The sequence below is a fragment of the Homarus americanus genome, unplaced genomic scaffold (assembly GCF_018991925.1).
Source record: "Homarus americanus isolate GMGI-L3 unplaced genomic scaffold, GMGI_Hamer_2.0 scaffold30535, whole genome shotgun sequence".
NCBI lineage: Eukaryota > Metazoa > Arthropoda > Malacostraca > Decapoda > Nephropidae > Homarus > Homarus americanus.
The window spans coordinates 7,164,691-7,188,391 of NW_024732440.1; the positions used below are offsets into that span (position 1 = coordinate 7,164,691).

General features: G+C 44.6%; 1 protein-coding gene and 1 long non-coding RNA gene across 2 annotated transcripts in view; one reads left to right on the top strand and one right to left on the bottom strand.

Moving 5' to 3' along the window:
• LOC121868795 overlaps positions 1 to 12,228 on the bottom strand; it is a 171,827-nt gene extending 159,599 nt beyond the window's left edge. Inside the window, exon 1 of the long non-coding RNA XR_006089451.1 lies at positions 11,929 to 12,228. This is a non-coding gene — a long non-coding RNA (uncharacterized LOC121868795). The remainder of the gene's footprint in view (positions 1 to 11,928) is intronic.
• Positions 12,229 to 12,343: 115 nt separating this feature from the next.
• Positions 12,344 to 13,829, top strand: LOC121868655 (protein PRY2-like). The gene is made up of 2 exons (XM_042369491.1): positions 12,344 to 12,400; positions 13,581 to 13,829. Exons 1-2 carry the CDS (start codon positions 12,344 to 12,346, stop codon positions 13,827 to 13,829), a joined length of 306 nt encoding a protein of 101 aa, XP_042225425.1.
• The last annotated feature ends 9,872 nt before the right edge of the window (positions 13,830 to 23,701 follow it).

A 23,701-nucleotide genomic window follows, 5' to 3' on the forward strand; every position in this document is an offset into this window, starting at 1 on the left:
GTGAAAGCTCTTACATTATATGAAAAACAAAACAAAAGTGTAGTGTAAATATTAACAAATATATTTCATTGTCACCGAAAAAAATATTTACGAAACTCCATTGTACAGCAGGTGCTCCAAAATTAAATAGAACTACTATTATAATATATATATATATATATATATATATATATATATATATATATATATATATATATATATATATATATATATATATATATATATATATATATATATATATATATATATATATATATATATATACGTAGACGTAGTTCCAAAAAGGCAACATAATACAAACTCGCTTTACACAAGACAACAACACCTTTAAGACCAGCCTTTCAACATCAACACCCACACCGCCTTACATCAAACACAGAAATATAAGAAAACCAGAAGCTTACAGTCCATTTAGCGGCGACCCATCACCACCAACTACCCCAGATCACACACACACACACACACACACATCATAGCGTGGCCAGAAGGGATTCAGTGAGCGCCGCCAACGACGGACAAGAAGCTAACATAAACACAAGTTGCCATTTTTGGTATCATGTTTACTCGCCTTGACTGTCTCAAGGCGGCCTTGTTTACATCGGGGGGCAGGAGTTCACGCCTGACGCTGCCTCTGGGAGTCAGCACCACCGCTCTTACACACACACACACACACACACACTATTGTCTTGCTGGTCCTGCTACCCTCGTTCCCAAGTATACACATCCCTCTCAATGGTTCTTTCTAGCATATACTGTATTTTTTACACATCCCTAAACACACTTCACTGATAAACTAAGTGGTCATATACATGTAAACCCAGCACAACCACACATCCTGCCATTGTCTCCAGACGCTCCTCGGTGACATGTTAAATGGGCTAGTGCTTATATGCTCCAAAAGTGAAGTATGAATTGTTGTTGTCCTTTCTTCACCCTAACGCGCCTAATGTTTACACGTATTCAACATCTGCAGGCTGGGACACACGCCGCCGTCCTCACAACACAAACAGCAGCTCTTGACTTATGTCTTCAGCTTATAACTTTTAAATTGTTCCTCTGTGACACATATATCCCTCAGCTGATTCACTTCCTCAGTGTCATATTTCTCAGTATTATATCGTCCTCGCAGCTCATCAGTGAGACATCCAACAAGTATGTGTGTTGTCTACACTTTTAAAACACACCTTAACTAATATTTAATCGGTGTTTATATTTAAAAAAAAACTTTTCAAGACTTTTATATAATTTCCAAGAACAGATGAACATTTATCATAACACTACACACATCCAGGAAACACACACACACACACACACAGTACAAAAAAAAAAAACTACGAATCATTAGAAAAATTATACCCGAGACTCCTCCTTAAATACTTGTTCCTCCTAATACCTTATATTACATACGAGTTAACTTTTACTCCCTACAAAACATTATGTCTATACTAATACTTCCACTCATACACAATACATACACAACCAAACAGTTCCTTATGAAGTATTTTCCCCGGCGGTTCCTATAACACACACATATCCTTGACGGGTCCTGAGGGATTTCTCCTTTATCCTGTGGGTCTACCATATGATAGCTTTACGATACACACGAGCCCCCCCCCCCTCAATACGTGAAAATCCTTAGGTTATGGTCTCCCGTAGACGTCTTTACAGTGCTTTATTGTCACCTTATGCAAATTGAGAGAGTCTGTGAACTTTTGTGTATAGAAGACGTTGTATTGATAGTGTGAAGGCCAATACGAGACACCACCACCACCACACACACACACACACACACGCACGCACGCACGCTGTAGCAGATCGTCGTCTCTAAGATTCCCAAGATATGAAGTTTCATTTAAAATATCAAACCTCAAATACAGTAAACAGAGAAATATTGCATCAGTAAACTGTTTGATGGATTATCTTCTCTCTCTACTTTCCTCTTTTATTAATAATTTATTCAGTACATTATTATGATTCTTGTGATTTATACAATGTCATAATTTCTCTCATTTGTCTTGGATTTTTTTTTTTAACACAAACTCAGCATTTAGGGACATTAAGTCACTACCACACACTGATGTAAAAACTCAAGTATTTATTCACTCTTGGTCATTTTTTTAAGTTGTCTGTTGTAAAGGAAATAAAAGATAAATTCCTTCTTGTTCGTGGTGCTTAATGAACCTAGAATTTAAAACAGCATTAAACTAAGCCATTTTATAGCATTTATTTTTATTTTCAGTATTCTTAAAAATAACAGCATCTTTTATCATGTTTTACAATACTCTTCAAACAGCATCATTAAACAGTACTTACAATACTCACAATACACTTAAATAATCATCATCTTCCTCAATTAACAAAATCCAAAGTTGTTAAGCCTACTTTATCTTCATTATATTATCAACGTACATAATAGTCTCCAAGTCATCATACTTATAAAATATTTACAATACCCAAACCAATAGCTAGCAACATGAAAACGAACACACACACACACACACACACACACACACACACACACACACACACACACACACACACACACACACACACACACACACACACACACACACACACACACACACACACACACACACACACACACACACACACACACACACACACACACACACACACACACACACACACACACACACACTGCACCAAAACACAAGTCTGTAGTCCCTTCCCCCCCTCTACAGTCAGTCCTACAACACACTGTAGTAGCTGTTCCACACGCATACATACATGACCTCTACATAGCTTCTCTAAACACTACGGCATTTATGATTTTAATTCCTTCCTTTTTCTTCATGTTTTGTATTTGTTTTTTCGTTGACCATTAAATATCCGAGAATGAGGTCCACCCTGAGTATGAGGTTTACCCCCTTGAGTACGACGTTGACCCCCTTGAGTACGACGTTGACCCCCTTGAGTACTAGATCCACCCCCTGAATACAATGAATTAAGGGAGTGAGTTAATCCTGTGAGGAGGAATTTTAAAGTCCATACGAATTTAATTTTTTGTTTACATTTTTAATTCCATATATTTCCTTATCGTAGAGTAAACAAAAGGAAGAAGACGATAACAATATTCTGTTCATTAGATCTATTTATCTCTCCGCTTCTGTATATCCTCGCGTTATCCGGCCAAGAGATTAGTTATTCACGTATAAACACAAAAGTCAGGAATTAGTGCTTCACATCCGCCTAACATCTGAACAACGGACTAATTCCCTGCTTAGATGACCGGAGGAGACGAGAAAAGTAAGTAATTTTTTCTATTTATTTATATTATTTTCAATGTTGAATTTCTCAATATTATTCACATTTTTAGTTTTATTTATTTGGTTATTTCCACACACACACACACATATATATATATATATATATATATATATATATATATATATATATATATATATATATATATATATATATATATATATATATATTACACCGTCATACACAAACACAGATTTCTATACAGGTTTATATGGCCAAATATGCCACAACAGTGTGTAAATTACACTAATCTATACATCATATTTCACTTACATATACCACAACATACAGTATATTCCTTCACTATATTAAATTATATATTTCACTGGTATACATATAGAGTATATAACACAACATCAATATAGTAGAAATTACCTCCATCACACTGCCAGTCTCTGAGGTAGGAGACCGGAAGTGCCCGGAGACTCGACCACCGCCGTCACCGCCGCCGGCGTGACCAGCGGCCGCGATCCAAAGGGTTACGTGATGGATAGGAATATCCAAAGACGATTACGGCCCCGCCCTTGAGGGTTTAAGTGCACGTGGGAGGGCCATTATCAGTCTGAATTGGCCTCCGTGGGCGCGTTCCACTGACCAGAATGGTGATATCATAGTGGTGTTATTGTGGTGGTGGTGTGAGTGTTATTGTGGTGGTGGTGTGAGTGTTATTGTGGTGGTGGTGTGAGTGTTATTGTGGTGGTGGTGTGAGTGTTATTGTGGTGGTGGTGTGAGTGTTATTGTGGTGGTGGTGTGAGTGTTATTGTGGTGGTGGTGAGTGTTATTGTGGTGGTGGTGTGAGTGTTATTGTGGTGGTGGTGTGAGTGTTATTGTGGTGGTGGTGTGAGTGTTATTGTGGTGGTGGTGTGAGTGTTATTGTGGTGGTGTGTGAGTGTTATTGTGGCGGTGGTGAGGTATAGGTGGTGGTGTGAGTGTTATTGTGGTGGTGGTGTGAGTGTTATTGTGGTGGTGGTGTGGAGGTTATTGTGGTGAGTGTTATTGTGGTGGTGGTGGTGGAGTGTTAAGTGTGGTGGTGGTGTGGAGTGTGTGTGGTGGTGGTGTGAGGTTATTGTGGTAGTGGTGAGTTGTGGTAGTGGTGTGAGTGTTATTGTGGTAGTGGTGTGGTGTGTGGTGGTGGTGTGAGTGTTATTGTGGTAGTGGTGTGAGTGTGTGTGAGTGTTATTGTGGTAGTGGTGTGAGTGTTATTGTGGTAGTGTGAGTGTTATTGTGGTAGTGGTGTGAGTGTTAGTTGTGGTAGTGGTGTGAGTGTTAAGGTGGTGGTGGTGTGAGTGTTATTGTGGTAGTGGTGTGAGTGTTATTGTGGTAGTGGTGTGAGTGTTATTGTGGTAGTGGTGTGAGTGTTATTGTGGTAGTGGTGTGAGTGTTATTGTGGTAGTGGTGTGAGTGTTATAGTGGTGGTGGTGTGAGTGTTAAGTGTGGTGGCGCTAACTCTAATAACAACGCAACAGCACCACACGATGATACGTCTCGGGCGATGGTTTCATAAGTCAAAACTATATAAGTAATATACCAAACATACTTATAAAACAAATCCTCAATATATATAACTACTTACAAATAGCATCAGCAACCTACTTTTATCATTCTTGTCACTTAAGGGTTCTGGTTATAGTGACCTATAAGGATCATACTCAATACACTACACCTGGGTGATCCGGGTCAGATATCACCTTTATAAAGAAGGTGGTCAGGTGTGTGCTCTCTCTCTCTCTCTCTCTCTCTCTCTCTCTCTCTCACACACACAAATTTCTTCGTCTGGGAAAACGATAAAAATAATGTTTTCTGACACAAAATTCACAGTTCCATAATGACACACTTCAGAATATTCACAAATCACCTCATCTGAAACCACGATTCGGTGATACGGTATAGAAAGACTTATCTAACACCCGATTCAAAACTCACGGTTCGTAATATGATTCATAGTGACACCGGAGAGATTCGTTCATCTGATTCACACGTGTTCGTATTATTAACAGATAATTACAAGTGTACAGTAAATCACCCCATTAACAACAATAAAAGTAAATAAATAACACAACCACATAAACGGCAACACCATTTAAGTACCGTATAAGTGTACTTTATATTTCGAATGTCAAAGAGAAAAGTTTAGTCCTTTTTCACAATTTAATTAAAGTAGGTGAGACCCATAGGAGCTTCTTCCCACCCGATCAAGTTTAAGTAGCTACCGTAAATTAAACTTAAGTACCATTAGAGTTAGGTAAGTACCGACAGAGTTAAGTAAAGTAAGTACCGATAGTTAAAGTAAAGTAAGTACAATGCCGATACAGTTAAGTAAAGTAACTACCGATAAGCAAACTGAAATAAGTAACTTTTAAATCTAATAAAGTAACAGAAGAGAGACTGCATAATATTATAAGTAGGTACTGGCGGAATAAACATGTGGTGTAAATAAAGTAAGTGCACGTAACGGAGAGAAAGTACCTGTAAAGTAAGTACAGGTCAAGTGAAGTACCTGTTACGGAGAGTACCGGTGGAGGGAGGCAAAAAATTGGAGGGAGGAGGAGTGGTGAGAAGCTACGACTTAACCTGGCTTTAATAATAATCAAGCCAGAGAGAGAGAGAGAGAGAGGCGGGGTGTATGCAGAGAAGGAAGAATTTTGTGTGGGGAAGGAAGGAAGGAAGGAAGGAAGGCGTGTTGGGAGAAGGAAGAGAGGGAGGGAGAAAAAGAGGGAAGCAGGCAGGGAGGGGGGTAGAGATATTGAGGGAAGAAGGGAGATAGAAGAGGGAAGTAGGGAAGGAAGAAGTTAGGGAGGGAAGAACGAAGGAAGGGAGTGAGAGAAGCAGGGAGGGAAGCAGGGAGGGAGGGAGGGACCAGAGTAAAGTTAGCGGCTCCAGCGGTTAATAAGCACTTAAAGGAATTGTGGGAGACCTCCTGAACTACACCGAGGGCCTAGTTCACGCCTCTTGATGATGCTCTCTGCTTGATTATAGGCGCTATCTTCCTGCCTTATTGACTCTCTTCCTCCTTTTATCTTCCTTAGTTATAGCCGATAGCTTCCTTAGTTACGGATGATAGCTTCCTTAGTTACGGACGATAGCTTCCTTAGTTATAGTCGATAGTTTCTTTAGTTACGGGCGATACCTTGCTTAGTTACGTAAGATGCCTTGCTTAGTTAAGGGCGATATCTTGCTTATTTACGGGCGATATCTTAGTTAAAGAATATATCGTGGTTAGGTGTAGTGTAGTCGATATCTTGAGTCAACAAAGGAGATGGCTCGCTAAATTATACTCTATAATGTTTTACTATAGATGCTAACTTGCTAAATTGTACACTATACAGTATTTAATAATTCCCGCTATCTATAATCTTACCCTACGGTGTTTAATAATTATCGTCAACTTGCTAAATTATATTCTACAAAATTTAAATATTACCACCATCTTGCTAAATTAGTGTACAGTGCTTAGAAAAAAAATATAAATTATATTACAGTGCTTAGTTGGCGCTATATTTCAAAATTATACGCAAAAATACATAACTACCGCTAACTTGCTAAATTATAACAAATTAAAACCAATAATCTCAATGATACTTTTTAACTCCAGCTATCTTATAATTATACCCAATGATAACTAATAACTGCTGCTATCATCTTCAATTATGCCCAATACTACTTAATAACTCTGGCTTTATAATACTTTACACTTAACAAATATTACGCTATTTTGTTAACTTATTTCTATAAAGTTTTAAAAAGATCATTTTTGTTTGGGGGTTGTATCTCACTACACACCTGCTCAAGTCGAATTATTGACGATGCAAGAGCCAGGCTTGTAATCGTAAGTTTGGACAAGTGTGGCCGACATGTATGGCTCAGTGAACTGTCTAGACATGTCTGAACTTTTAATATATAAGCCTGAGTATACGGCTGAGACACATGTGAGTAAAATACATGACTTAAAAGTTCTGTTTACACACATGAAGAAGAAATATTTGTCTACGAATTCCATCTCGACATATGTGGCTGAAAATTCTGACAGTGTTGTACTAGACACGCGCCGCTGACACACATGACTTCAAACTTTTCTCTCAACACGTGATCTAAATAAAGGACCCGAGAATCTGGACTGTACACGTGGAGCTGAAACCTACGCCTTTAAGGGTCTCGTCAACACACACACGACTTGAGATATTAAGACCGAGTTGTGAGCTTGACTTGAGAGTTGTATACCGTAGTTAGTTATATACCGGGTAGTGTAGCAGGTATATACGCTGATCAGTTAAGACTAATTGGACGTATGGGCGATATATTTAAAATGAATATATACTGTACTTTCTCACACACACCAAGACAGTCATTCAGCCAAGTAAGAAGCAGTATTATTGGGTCGTGCTGGAAACATCAGAGTAAGTAAGTCTCTAGGACAAATGACTTGTTGGTGATCAATAATATGTTTGATAATGCAAGCGTCTGGCCCGCCATGTTCCATATAAATTATTTACCGCGTCACACCTCCGTTTGTTGTGGTCGGTGTAACAGCTGGCCACAGTAGGGAGGAGGATACAGTGGACACCCTTTACTCCCACCTCTCTTACTTCAATTAACTTTATGGTTACGACTGTGGCACGGCGGCCTGGTCAGTGTGGTGGTGGTGGTGGTCGTTGTTGTTGTTGGTGGCAGATGGTGGGTGTTGGTGGTGGTGGGTGATGTGTATTTGCTTATTGTTGCTGGTGATGGTGGTAGTGGTGGTGATGGTGAAGATAGGTGGTGTTATTTTGTTGGTAGAGAAAGGTGTTGTGCTTGTTGTTGTTGATGGAGGTGTAGTGGTCGGAGGGAAGAGGTGTGTGTGTGTGACTGTTTGCTGTTGTTGTTGCTGATGATGATGATGATTGTGGTAGTAGTGGTAGTAGTGGTTGTTAGTAGTGGTAGTAGTGGTTGTTAGTAGTGGTAGTAGTAGTGGTTAGTAGTGGTAGTAGTAGTAGTAGTGGTTAGTAGTGGTAGTAGTAGTAGTAGTGGTTAGTAGTGGTAGTAGTGGTATGTAACAGAGGGAAGGAAGATAGTTCGTGACAACTGAGTGTGGTGCATGACTAGCTGCATATGTTGATGGATCATGCATGCGTGTGAATATTGGAAGCAGGTGGCACACAAACTGCATGGCGGATATTGCATGACTGACAAGCAACGAAAAGTTAAGACGTATTAAAGGACCAACAAAACTTCACAAAGACTTAAAATAGAAAAAAAAATACACGAAAATTAATTATTAAAATGAACATTGAATTAAAAGGTGAGAACAATTAAGATGACCATAAATGTTACCAATACAATCTCTGTTTCACCTTCTCGACACTTTTCACTACATGTGCGTAGTATTATAACCAGTCAACTCATGTAAACGTTCGTGAGTGTGTATACATGTGTACTGTATGTTATTCATATACAATTTCAGATATGTATACGTGTGCATTTTCCGTACATATAAACAAAGCCTGTATGATCGCAGTAAATAAGGTACTGAAACTTATTTTTTCTCTGAACTTAGTAAATTATATGCAGGGGGTCAAAGCTTTGCTGATAGTTATATTATGAAACACTTATCACATTACTAATACTGTATAGTGTATATATGGAGTCAGAACTCACTTGGACACACACATACACACACACACACATATATATATATTCAGCATAAATATGAGCAACATCTTAAGTATTTATTAATGTAAACTCGAGTATATTATGTACATACACGACCAACGAGCTGTATGTAAGCTTTACGAGTGGTATTTATAAAAGTAAAGTGTAAGTTGTATGTATGTATGTATGTATGTATGTATGTATGTATAAGACAGCTATACGGTCATGCACACTTAACGCGCCATACCTCGCTCTCTTTACATCATGTATTAGGTATTTACAACACTTAAGGTAATGCATATTAATTAATACACACCTGACACTGTCCTGAAGAAAACCAAGTGTATGTTTTTCATATCCATAATAGCGATGATGTATTTATAACCACCAGACGTCATCATTGTATAAATTACAGTTTGTATCACATTTACGTCACTCACAACGTATATACAGACGCACCATATATCGCCAGGTATAAATTATGTCTACAGGTAAGTTTCATATATACAAGGCAGTCATAAGCAATGTACACACACACCTTTGTTTCGATCCTATGTACAGGTACCTACCTGAACGAGACTAATAAGGTAGTATACAAATACATACACCCTCTCGTTTAGACCCCATATATACACACACAGACACACCACTAAGTATATCTATGACGGCTAAACGAAACGTGATAAAATTGTAAGAAAATCTAAGTGTCTTGGCGCTATCATCTCCCTAATGCAGCTACGCTATACGCACCTACACTATGTATACTTTACGGCCCAAGAACTGTGGATATTGGCTCGACATTTTTAGGGGAACTTCCCTTTAGTTCGGCCATAAAGTGGAAGTATCAACCTTGGCGTGTGTTTGTTTGTAAATGGAGTTTTCGGCTCATCCGATTTAAATTTGCATGGCGTCTATTTCCCTCGCACTAATAAAAAAGAGAAAGAGAGAGATAAATAGAGAAGAAAAAGGCCTAAAGATTATAATGACACACACCCATATTATATATATATCCTAAAAATGCATAAATTCCATTTTATTCAATCACAGGGTGTAAATGTTTCACAGCCATGTATGTCACTCAGAATAACAGTTCCTTTTATCAGAGAAACAAGGATGAAATAAAGAGATATTGAAGAAGAAAAATAGTTGAGTTTACAGCAGGTGTGTGGTTGAGGGCGCGGGTATTAAGGGAAGTACCCGCTAGTCTCAGCTACACACCTACCGGCGGGTAAAAACGCTGACGTCATCTTTGTTTATACCGCGGCATTCGGCCGCTACTCCATTCCTGCTAACATCGACTGCCTTCCGTCAAACTGAGCCTCGCCGGCTATTTTTAAAACCTTGGTGGATTCTAGTCACCAGCTTTTATTTTCCTAGATTTAATAATAGCTCTTCAGGATGTGTGTGTCCTCCCTCCCTCTAGAATGATAGGTTCGTGTTACCATGCGAGGGTGTTGACACGACACCTGGTGAGGCAGGTTGTAGCAGCGCTCACTCGCGTATTTTATTGACACGGACAGACTCGCCACATACCGTATCTATTGGCCTTCTTGCACAGACTTGTTTAACTACTGGCGGACCGATTATTGGATTTCCTTGTTTCATATTCCACTTCTGACAAAGCGATTAAATGAGAATCATTAATTTTTCCCCTGTGAATTTCCAGTTAAAAGCACACCTGTGGCTGTCGGTCGCGCTCCAACCCGCCGACTGCTCCACTATCTTACTAACTTGTACACCTTAACATTTTCCGATTATCAATTTCACTCCTCAATAAATACTCTATAATTCTCTCACACTGAGCTACAGATATAAGTGTGTGGAATTCTTGCGCAGTTTCACGGCTAACAACACTACACACACACACACACACACACACACACACACACACACACACACATATACACACACATATATACACACACACACACACACACACACACACGACAGGGATAACTTGCTCCCATCTCCTTCACGTCCGCCATCCATCATCGTGAAAGATTTTCCTGACATTTTTTTCAGAGTAACAACGTTTACACCGAATTCCCGGAATCATGATGGTAATTGTCAGGATCCCAGTGCAGGTGTACGCCATGGAGGACCGAACAAACAGGTGCGTTACAGGTTATCCGGACTTGATACTTTGGTGGAGTAACAAACTTCCGCGTCGCCAAGTTTTGATGTTGACTTCCAGACCAAAGTAACTGCTCCCTTACGACCATTTAACATTAAAGTGTTGGTGATAATAAGTGGCGTCTTTGTGGCCGTGTTGCCACTCCCCCTTGCATGACTCTCCCTGATTGTAATGGATCGTTATTTATGACACACATAATGGGCCTCCACTTTACTCTGCCACGCTGAAATCCTATTCTTTTTATTTTCTACAGTGGAACACTGTGTTGGTGAGGGAGTGACACAGTGCGTCACGACGACACCGAGAGGATGAAGGGAGAGTAGCACTGGGCGTAACTTATGATACCTTCGAGGTACTGTCCAGAGCGTCAGGCCCCCATGGCCAGTAGCTGCTCAAGACGGCCCCACAACCTGCCAGAAGCATACACTACTTTACACGGTAACGATTATCGTGGTTGGTGTGAGTTGTGGGGGAAGCGTGGCGACACACATCCGGGACACGCAAGTCACATGGCTTCTAGATGCATAATTAATTCGCGCCAAACTCTGCGCCGCGCTGCCACCAACCTCTCGTGCACGATAAAGAATGCAAGTCTCCTCCCAAGGGCTGTTCACACTGTAGGTAACGACGCTGTATTTGACAGCAAGGTGGGGAGTAGTGTGATGAGGAGGGAGCCATTGTGAAGTCGGCAGCAGCGGCGCGGCTGATGGCGGGCGACGGCAGCAGCAGCAGCAGCGGGCGGAGTCCACATGTTGCTCTGCCGGAGCCACAGGTTCCTGGGTGGCGGCCAGGACGGTGCGGGCCGCTTCTGCTGGCTCCGTGCCTGGACGGCGGCGGCGACGGCGGGGTCATGCAAGGTGGTAGTGCAACAAGTGTAGGGTTACCTGGCTGAGGGCGGGGTAGTGGTACAGGTGGGGGCGGACCTCTGTGATGAGAGCCATGACCCTGGGACACTTGGGAAGTGCAGGCGGTGCCGGCTGGCTGCTACTACACTACTGACGGAGGTCTGGTGCTCACACAGCCGCCTGTGCGTGTGGGGTGTGGTGGAGGTGGTGATGGTGGTGGTGGTAATATTGGTGGCAGGTGTGCAGGGCGGCGCGGCGGCGGCGGCGGCTGATAGAGGCTGGTATGAAGCACAGTCCACGCACACGAGGGCACAGTCCACAGCGGCGAGGCCAGCACGCGACTACGAGGCCCAGCGGGGCGGTACCACGCCGCCCCACCCGCCGACCCGTGGCCACGCCCCCGACCCCCGACACCACCAATCACCGCGCGAGAACCACGGTCCGCGCCGTCGCTATGGCAACCACGCACACACCACATAAATCTGATAATACACACTTTTCTCCCAGCCCGGCACGGATGCTGCGAGGGGCGCTGTAGCCTACCCACCTCCACTCCTGCCACCCCCACTTTCAGTCCTGCCACCCCCACCTCCAGTCACTGTAACCTGCCAGCCTTCAGTCCTGCCGTCCCAACCTCCACTCAAGTCCTACCTCCAGTCCTGCCACCCACACCTCCAGTCCTGCCACCCTTCAGTCCTGCTGTCCCAAACCCACTCAAGTCCCACCTCCAGTCCTGCCACACCCACACCTCCAGTCCTGCTACCTACACCTCCAGTCCCACCCACACCTCCAGTCCTGCCACCCACACCTCCAGTCCTGCACCACACCTCCAGTCCTGCCACCTACACCTCCAGTCCTGCCACCCACACCTTCAGTCCTGCCACCCACACCTCCAGTCCTGCCACCCACACCTCCAGTCCTGCCACCCACACCTCCAGTCCTGCCACCCACACCTTCAGTCCTGCCACCCACACCTCCAGTCCTGCCACTACACCTCCAGTCCTGCCACCCACACTCCAGTCCTGCCACCCACACCTCCAGTCCTGCCACCCACACCTCCAGTCCTGCCACCCACACCTCCAGTCCTGCCACACCTCCAGTCCTGCCGTCCCAACCTCCACTCAAGTCCCACCTCCAGTCCTGCCACCCACCACCCTTCAATCCTGCCACCCACCTCCAGTCCTGCCACCCACACGTCCAGTAATGCCACCCACACCTCCACCTCCCACACCATACCTTCAGTCCCCACCCACACCTCCAGTCCTGCCACCCACACCTCCAGTCCTGCCACCCACACCTCCAGTCCTACCCACACCTCCACTCCTGCTGCCCCCACCTCCCCTTTTCCCCGCCCCACCTCCTTGGCCACCCCCCACCTCCTTGGCCCCCCCCACCTCCCTTTGCCCGCCCCACCTCCCCTTTGCCCGCCTCCACCTCCCCTTTGGCCGCCCACACCTCCAACACTCTCCCCCAACACTTCCAATCCCGCCCCACCTCCAATCCTACCGCCCAAACTTCCACCCCTGCCGCCCACACCTCCACCCCCTGCTACTAAACATCTAGTCCTGTCGTCACCCACAACCAACAATATCTCCGCCCACAACCACAGAATTCCGCCCACAACCATAGAATCTCCACCACAACCATAGAATCTCCGCTCACAACCACATAATCTCTGCTCACAACCACAGAATCTCCTGCCCACAACCACAGAATCTCTGCCCACAACCACAGAATCTCCGCCCACAACACACAGAACTCCGCCCACAACCACAGAATCTCCGCCCACAACCACAGAATCTCCGCCCACAACCACAGAATCTCCGACCACAACCACAGAATCTCCGACCACAATCACAGTCTCCGCCCACCATTACAGCATCACCGCCCACAACCACATAATCTCCGTCCACCATGACAGTATCTCCGCCCACAACTAGGAGCATCCTCTCCTAAAGCACAGAAGAAGCATCTTCCTCAAGCAAAGAATATCCGCCCCCTAGCACCGTATCTCCGCCCCCGAGCACCATCCTCCGCCCCCAAGCACCGTCCCCGTAATCAAGCAACGCACCTCCATCCCAAAGCAAAAAGCTCCGCCCCCACCACAGAATCTCCGCCCCCAGCTACAGAATCTCCGCCCCCAAAGCACCAAACCTTCGCCTCCAAGCAAAGAAGAAACTCCGCCCCCAAGCACAGAAGCTCCGCCTTCAGCTACAGTGACTCCGCCCCCTTCTCCTCCCCAGCTAGAGGGGCTCTGTCTCTAAATTTCTCTCTCCATCGAACTTATCTCTTGTCCCACTGTCCCAATGCTTGTCCCATCGTGTCAATATTTGTTCCATTGTCCCATTATCCCAATACTTAGTTTCATAAATCCTTTTTTGTTTTCACTACCCTCATTTTTTTTTACCCCATCGCTCCAGTCCCGTTCTCACTGCCCTCGTGTTTCGTTCCACGGACTCGATTCATGTTCCTCTGTCCATAGATTTGTGCTTATCTTTCGATTTCGTTCCACACTCCTATTTCTCACCCTTCTGCCATAATTTTTCTTTTCAAGGGACACACTGTTCTCTGGCTTTGTTCCACAGTACTTGTATTTGTTCAGTCACCCCAGGTCTTGCCCCAAATTTCTCATCTTTTATACCATAGCCCCTAGATCTTGTTCTACCTTGTTCCAAAGCATCACATCTTGTCCCAGCCCATCATATTTTCCCCCAGCGACCAAATCTTCCCCCAGCGCCCCAAATCTTCCCAGCGCCCCAAATCTCCCACTCCCCATCGTCCCAGATCTACCCCCAGCTCACATGTTTATCTCCCCAGCTCCCCAGGTTATCTCCCCAGTTTCTCTCCTCAGCTCCCCAGGTACTCTTCCCAACACCCCAGGCTCTCTCCCGTGCCTAACCCGTTGGCGGCGCCTTAATAGAGCCTACATCAGTCACAGCCAATATATATTGTCTACACACATTCCCTTTGAGGTTTTATTCACAAGGTAGTCCCTCTGTCTCCACCTCTTCCTCCTGTGTTATCTCTCTAGTCTCGTCCTTCCTATGTTATCTCTCTAGCCTCCTCCTCTGTATTTATCTCTCTAGTCTCGTCCTTCTATGTTATCTCTCTAGTCTCGTCCTTCCCTGCTATCTCTCTAGTCTCCTCCCTCCTGTGTTATCTCTCTAGTCTCCTCCCTCCTATGTTATCTCTCTAGTCTCCTCCCTCCTGTGTTATCTCTCTAGCCTCCTCCCTCCTGTGTTATCTCTCTAGTCTCGTCCTTCCTGTGTTTATCTCTAGTCTCCTCCCTCCTGTGTTATCTCTGTAGTCTCGTCCTTCCTATGTTATCTCTCTAGCCTCCTCCCTCCTGTGTTATCTCTAGTCTCCTCCCTCCTATGTTATCTCTCTCTAGCCTCCTCCCTCCCTGTATTTCTCTCTAGTCTCCTCCTTCCTATGTTATCTCTCTAGTCTCCTCCTTCCTATGTTCTCTCTAGTCTCCTCCCTCCTGTGTTATCTCTCTAGCCTCCTCCCTCTGTGTTATCTCTCTAGCCTCGTCCTTCCTATGTTATCTCTCTAGCCTCCTCCCTCCTATGTTATCTCTCTAGTCTCCTCCCTCCTATGTTATCTCTCTAGTCTCCTCCTTCCTATGTTATCTCTTAGTCTCCTCCCTCCTATGTTATCTCTCTAAGTCTCCTCCTTCCTGTGTTATCTCTCTAGTCTCCTCCCTCCTATGTTATCTCTAGTCTCCTCCTTCCCTATTTATCTCTAGTCTCCTCCCTCTATGTTATCTCTCTAGCCTCCTCCCTCCTGTGTTATCTCTCTAGTCTCCTCCTTCCTATGTTATCTCTCTAGCCTCCTCCCTCCTATGTTATCTCTCTAGTCTCCTCCTTCCCTATGTTATCTCTAGTCTCCTCCCTCCTATGTTATCTCTCTCTACTCCTCCTTCCTATGTTATCTCTCTAGTCTCCTCCCTCCTATGTTATCTCTCTAGCCTCCCTCCCTCCTGTGTTATCTCTCTAGTCTCCTTCCTATGTTATCTCTCTAGCCTCCTCCCTCCTGTGTTATCTCTCTGTCTCCTCCTTCCTATGTTATCTCTCTAGCCTCCTCCCTCCTATATTTATCTCTCTAGTCTCCTCCTTCCTATGTTATCTCTCTAGTCTCCTCCCTCCTATGTTATCTCTCTAGTCTCCTCCTTCCTATTATCTCTCTAGTCTCCTCCTTCCTATGTTATCTCTCTAGTCTCCTCCCTCTATGTGTTATCTCTCTAGCCTCCTCCTCCTATGTTATCTCTCTAGTCTCCTCCTCCTATGTTATCTCTAGCCTCCCTCCTCCTATGTTATCTCTCTAGTCTCCTCCTTCTATGTTATCTCTCTAATCTCCTCCCTCCTATGTTATCTCTAGCCTCCTCCTCCTGTGTTATCTCTCTAGTCTCCTCCCTCCCTATTTATCTCTCTAGCCTCCTCCCTCCTGTATTTATCTCTCTAGTCTCCTCCTTCCTATGTTATCTCTCTAGTCTCCTCCTTCCTATGTTATCTCTCTAGTCTCCTCCTCCTGTGTTATCTCTAGCCTCCTCCCTCTGTGTTATCTCTCTAGCCTCGTCCTTCCTATGTTATCTCTCTAGCCTCCTCCCTCCTATGTTATCTCTCTAGTCTCCTCCTCCTATGTTATCTCTCTAGTCTCCCTCCTTCCTATGTTATCTCTCTAGTCTCCTCCCTCCTATGTTATCTCTCTAGCCTCCTCCCTCCTGTGTTATCTCTCTAGTCTCGTCCCTTCCTGTGTTATCTCTCTAGTCTTGTTCCTCCTATGTTATCTCTGTAGCCACACCCTTTTACCTCTCAACACAGTCAATAAACACAGCAGCTACCCACAATTACAAGCTCACAGACAAGGAATAACAAGCAGCGGAGAGAGAGAGAGAGAGAGAGAGAGAGAGAGAGAGAAGAGAGAGAGAGAGAGAGAGAGGAGAGAGAGAGAGAAAGGATATAATACCATCGAGGCGACTATAAACATTACGAGCGTCAACAACAACAACAAGAGGACAGACAACAGCTTTAAGGATGATTGCGGGAGACAACGAACGTAATAAGGATGTGTGACAGTAAACGTAACAAGAACATGAACGTGAGTGACCGTAAACGTAACAAGGACATGGACGAGAGTGACCGTAAACGTAACAAGAACATGAACGAGTGACCGTAAACGTAACAAGAACATGAACGTGGACAGAAACGCAACAAGGACATGAACGTGAGGACAGTAAACGTAACAAGAACATGAACGTGAGGGACAGTAAACGCAAAAAACATGAACGAGGACATAAACAACAAGAACATGAACGTGAGGACGGTAAACGTAACAATAACATGGACGCGAGGACCGTAAACGTAACAAGGACAATGAGGTGAGTAACAGGAAACGCAGCAAGGCCAGAAGAAGAAGAAGAAGAACAACAACAACAACAATAAGGAAAAGAACAAGAGGAAGAAAAATAGAACAACAACAACATGAAGAACAAGGACAACAACAAAAACAATAACAACGAGCAAAAAGAACAAGATGAAGACTAACAACAACAACAACACGAAGAACAACAACAAGACCAAAACCAACAACAAGAACAACACCATAAACACCCCTGAAACTACAAACGTAATGAGAACATCAGTCGAGGAGGAAGAACAACACAGGCAAAACAAATAAAGGAAATATATACAAGAAATACAACACCAGGAACACCAATAAGGGAGATAGGAATAAAGGGAAGCGGTTTAATAGGGAGACTAACAAAAGCTTTATTAAGGGAGGTTAACAAAAGCGTCATTAAGGGAGACTAACAAAAAAGTTAAGGGAGACTAACAAAAGCTTTATTAAGGGAGACTAACAAAGATGCCATTAAGGGAGACTAACAAAGATGCCATTAAGGGAGACTAACAAAGATATAGGAGACTAACAAAGAGGTCATTAAGGGAGGCAAACTAAGACGTCATTAAGGAAATAACAAAGCGTTATTAAGGGAGACTAACAAAGACGTCATTAAGGGAGATAAAAATATTAAGGAGATTAGCAAATGCATCATTAAGGGAGACTACCAACAGCTTTATTAAGGGAGACTAACAAAAGCGTTATTAGGGGAGACTAAAAAAATTAATAAGAGAAACTAACAAAAACGTTATTAACGAAGACTAACAAAAGTTATTTAAGGGAGACTAACAAAGACGTCATTAAGGGAGACTATTAGGAACAAGACGGATTCAACTATCATCTGAATCACAGCAACAAGGATACGACGAGCCACGCCTCTTATATTTTTAGCCACGCCTCTTATGCCCTTAGCCACGCCTCTTTCCTCTCTAGCCACGCCTCTTTTTTGTCTCTAGCCACACCTCTTATGTCTAGCCAAGCCTCTTTTATGTCTAGCCACGCCTATTTTATGTCTAGCCACGCCTCTTTTGTGTCTAGCCACGCCTCTTTTGTGTCTCTAGCTACGCCCCTAATGTTTCTGGTCACACCTTGAGGCCAGACACTACAGTGGACGACAACACTCGTAAGATTAAACTCAATAAACAAAAACACTACAACCGCTAAACAAACACAACACTACAACCGCTACATAACACTACAGCCGCTACACAAAACACTACAACCGCTACACTCAACACTACAGCCGCTACACAAAACACTACAACCGCTAAACAAACACAACACTACAACACTCAACACACAGCGCACAAAACACACAACCCACATCAACACTACAGCCGCTACACAAAACACTACAACCGCTAAACAAACACAACACTACACCCCCACGACAGCACACAAAACACTACAACCGCTAAACAAACACAACACTACAACGCTACACTCAAACACTACACCCACACAAAACACACAACCGCAAACAAACACAACACACAACCGCTACACTCACACTAACACAACACACAACCGCTAAACAAACACAACCTAAAACCGCTACACTCAACACTACAGCCGCTACACAAAACACTACAACCGCTAAACAAACACAACCCTACAACCCTTTCAACACAGCACTACAACCGCTACGCAAACCACAACACTATAACCGCTAAACAATAAACAACAACACTACAACCGCTACACAACAACACTACAACCACTACACAAATGCAACACTACAACCACTACACAACAAACAACACTACAACCACTACACATATAACATTAAAACCGCTACACAAACAATATTACAACCACTACACAAACAGCAACACTACAACCGCTACACAAACAGCACTACAACCGCTACACAAACACAGCACTACAACCGCTACACAAACAGCACTACAACCGCTACACAAACACAGCACTACAACTGCTACACAAACACAGCACTACAACCGCTACACAACAAACAACAACATTACAACCACTACACAACAACACTACAACCGCTACACAACAAACATTACAACCGCAACACAAATACAACACGATTACGGTAAAACACTGCAGAAGTCAACACAAGCATTATTTGACGATGTGACAATGTTAGGTGTTAAAACAATAGACAAGGCAACAATAACAACAGACAACAACAATGATAATAACAGGAGGCGATAAAAACACCAGTTAGGGCCATGGCATCTGTGACGGTTAACACACATACATACATACATACATACATACATATACATACATACATACATACATACATACATACATACCATACCCCTGTACATTACATACATACATACATGCAAACGACAAAAGTATCTAGAACAACACAGAGGAAATAAAATGCAACAAACTATAATAATAAACTACAAAAACATTGATAACGGAAGTAACAATAATAACATCATCAACAAGGGTCGCCAACGGTACAAATAATGGCGGCAATAGAATGATATGTTCCAATAACAATAAAAACAAAGTGAAATATTACCATCTGTTGAACACCAAGTAATGACAACACCAGCAGGAGCTATGACAACACCAGCAGGAGCTACGGCAACACCAGCAGGAGCTACGGCAACACCAGCAGGAGCTACGGCAACACCAGCAGGAGCTACGGCAACACCAGCAGGAGCTACGGCAACACCAGCAGGAAATATGACAACACCGGCAGGAGCAATGACAACACCAACAGGAGCAATGACAACACCAACAGAGCTATGACAACACCAGCAGGAGCTACGACGACACCAGCAGGAAATATGACAACACCAGCAGGAAATATGACAACACCAGCAGGAGCAATGACAACACCAACAGGAGCTATGACAACACCAGCAGGAGCTACGACGACACCAGCAGGAGCTATGACAACACCAGCAGGAGCTACGACGACACCAGCAGGGGCAAGACAACACCAACAGGGCTACGACGACACCAGCAGGAGCTATGACAACACCAGCCGGAGCTACGGCAACACCAGCAGGAATATGACAACCAGCAGGAGCTACGACGACACCAGCAGGGCAATGACAACACCAGCAGGAACTACGGCAACATCAGCAGGAGCTACGGCAACACCGGCAGAACAATGACAACACCAGCAGGACTATGACAACACCAGCAGGAGCAATGACAACACCAGCAGAAGCAATGACAACACCAGCAGGAACTACGGCAACACCACCAGGAGCTACGGCAACACCAGCAGGAAATATGACAACACCAGCAGGAGCTACGACGACACCAGCAGAACAATGACAACACCAGCAGGAACTACGGCAACACCAGCAGGAGCTACGGCAACACCGGCAGGAGCAATGACAACACCAGCAGGAGCTATGACAACACCAGCAGGAGCTATGACAACACCAGCCGGGCTACGACAACAACAACATTACAACACCAGCAGGAGCTACGACAATAACAACATTACAACACCAGCAGGAGCTATGACAACACCAGCAGGAGCTACGACAACAACATTACAACACCAGCAGGAGCTACGACAATAACAACATTACAACACCAGCAGGAGCTGACAACACCAGCAGGAGCTACGACAACAACAACATTACAACACCAGCAGGAGCTATGACAACACCAGCAGGGCTCACGACAACAACAACATTACAACACCAGCAGGGCTATGCCAACACCAGCAGGAGCTATGACAACACCAGCAGGAGCTATGCCAACACCAGCGAGGCTATGACAACACCAGGAGGAGCTACGACAACACCAGCAAGAGCTACGACAACAACATTACAACACCAGCAGGAGCTATGACAAACACCGGCAGGAGCTACGACAACACCAGCAGGAGCTACGACAACAACAACATTACAACACCAGCAGGAGCTATGACAACACCAGCAGGGCTACGACAACAACAACATTACAACACCAGCAGGGCTATGACAACACCAGCGGGCTATGACAACACCAGCAGGAGCTACGACAACAACAACATTACATACCAGCAGGAGCTATGACAACACCAGCGGAGCTACGACAACAACAATATTACAACACCAGCAGGTGCTATGACAACACCTGCAGGAGCTATGACAACACCAGCAGGAGCTATGACAACACCAGCTGGAGCTACGACAACAACAACATTACAACACCAGCAGGAGCTATGACACCTGCAGGAGCTATGACAACACCAACAGGAGCTACGACACAAGCAGGGCAATGACAACACCAGCAGGTGCTATGACAACACCTGCAGGAGCTATGTAACATCAGCAGGAGCTACGACGACAACAACATTACAACACCAGCAGGAGCTACGACAATAACAACATTACAACACCAGCAGGAGCTATGTCAACACCAGCAGGAGCTACGACAACAACATTACAACACCAGCAGGAGCTACGACAACAACAACATTACAACACCAGCAGGATATGACAACACCAGCAGGAGCTACGACAACACCAGCAGGAGCTACGACAACACCAGCAGGGCTACGACAACACCAGTAGGGCTACGACAACACCAGCAGGAGCTACGACAACACCAGCAGGAGCAATGACAACACCAGCAGGGCTACGACAACACCAGCAGGAGCTACGCAATAACAACATTACAACACCAGCAGGAGCTATGACAACACCAGCAGGAACTACGACAACAACAACATTACAACACCAGCAGGAGCTATGACAACACCAGCAGGAGCTGCAGCAATAACAACATTACAACACCAGCAGGAGCTACGACAATAACAACATTACAACACCAGCAGGAGCTACGACAACAACAACATTACAACACCAGCAGGAGCTATGACAACACCAGCAGGAGCTACGACAATAACAACATTACAACACCAGCGGGGCTACGACAACAACAACATTACAACACCAGCAGGAGCTACGACAACAACAACATTACAACACCAGCAGGGCTACGACAACAACAACATTACAACACCGCAGGAGCTACGACAACAACAACATTACAACACCAGCAGGAGCTACGACAATAACAACATTACAACACCAGCAGGGAGCTACGACAACAACAACATTACAACACCAGCAGGAGCTGATGACAACACCAGCAGGAGCTACGACAATAACAACAATACAACACCAGCAGGAGCTACGACAACAACAACATTACAACACCAGCAGGAGCTACGACAACAACAACATTACAACACCAGCAGGGAGCTATGACAACACCAGCAGGAGCTACGACAATAACAACATTACAACACCAGCAGGAGCTACGACAACAACAACATTACAACACCAGCAGGAGCTATGTCAGCACCAGCAGGAGCTACGACAACAACATTACAACACCAGCGAGCTACGACAACAACAACATTACAACACCAGCAGAGCTATGACAACACCAGCAGGAGCTACGACAATAACAACATTACAACAGCAGCAGGGCTACGACAATAACAACATTACAACACCAGCAGGAGCTACGACAACACCAGCAGGGCTACGACAACACCAGCAGGAGCTACGACAACACCAGCAGAACAATGACAACACCAGCAGGGCTCGACAACACCAGCAGGAGCTATGACAACACCAGCAGGAACTACGACAACAACAACATTACAACACCAGCAGGAGCTATGACAACACCAGCAGGAGCTATGACAAAACCAGCAGAGCTGCAACACCAGCAGGAGCTACGACAATAACAACATTACAACACCAGCAGAGACTACGACAATAACAACATTACAACACCAGCAGGAGCTATGACAACACCAGCAGGAGCTACGACAACACCAGCAGGAGCTATGACAACACCAGCAGGAACTACGACAACAACAACATTACAACACCAGCAGAGACTATGACAACACCAGCGAGACTGTGATACGCAACAGAGACGTTACAACACCAGCAGGAGCTATGACAACACCAGCAGGAGCTATGACAACACCAGCAGGAACTACGACAATAACAACATTACAACACCAGCAGGAGCTATGACAACACCAGCAGAGCTATGACAACACCAGCAGGAGCTATGACAAAACCAGCGGAGCTACGACAACAACAACATTACAACACCAGCAGAACTTGACAACACCAGCAGGAACTACGACAAACAACATTACACACCAGCAGGAGCTATGACAACACCAGCAGGAACTACGACAATAACAACGTTACAACACCAGCAGGAGCTATGACAACACAGCGCTGAACAACACCAGCAGGAGCTACGACAATAACGACGTTACAACACCAGCAGGAGCTATGACAACACCAGCAGGAGCTACGACAACACCAACAGGAGCTACGACAATAACAACATTACAACACCAGCAGGAGCTATGACAACACCAGCAGGAGCTACGACAACACCAGCAGGAGCTACGACAATACCAGCAGGGGTGGGG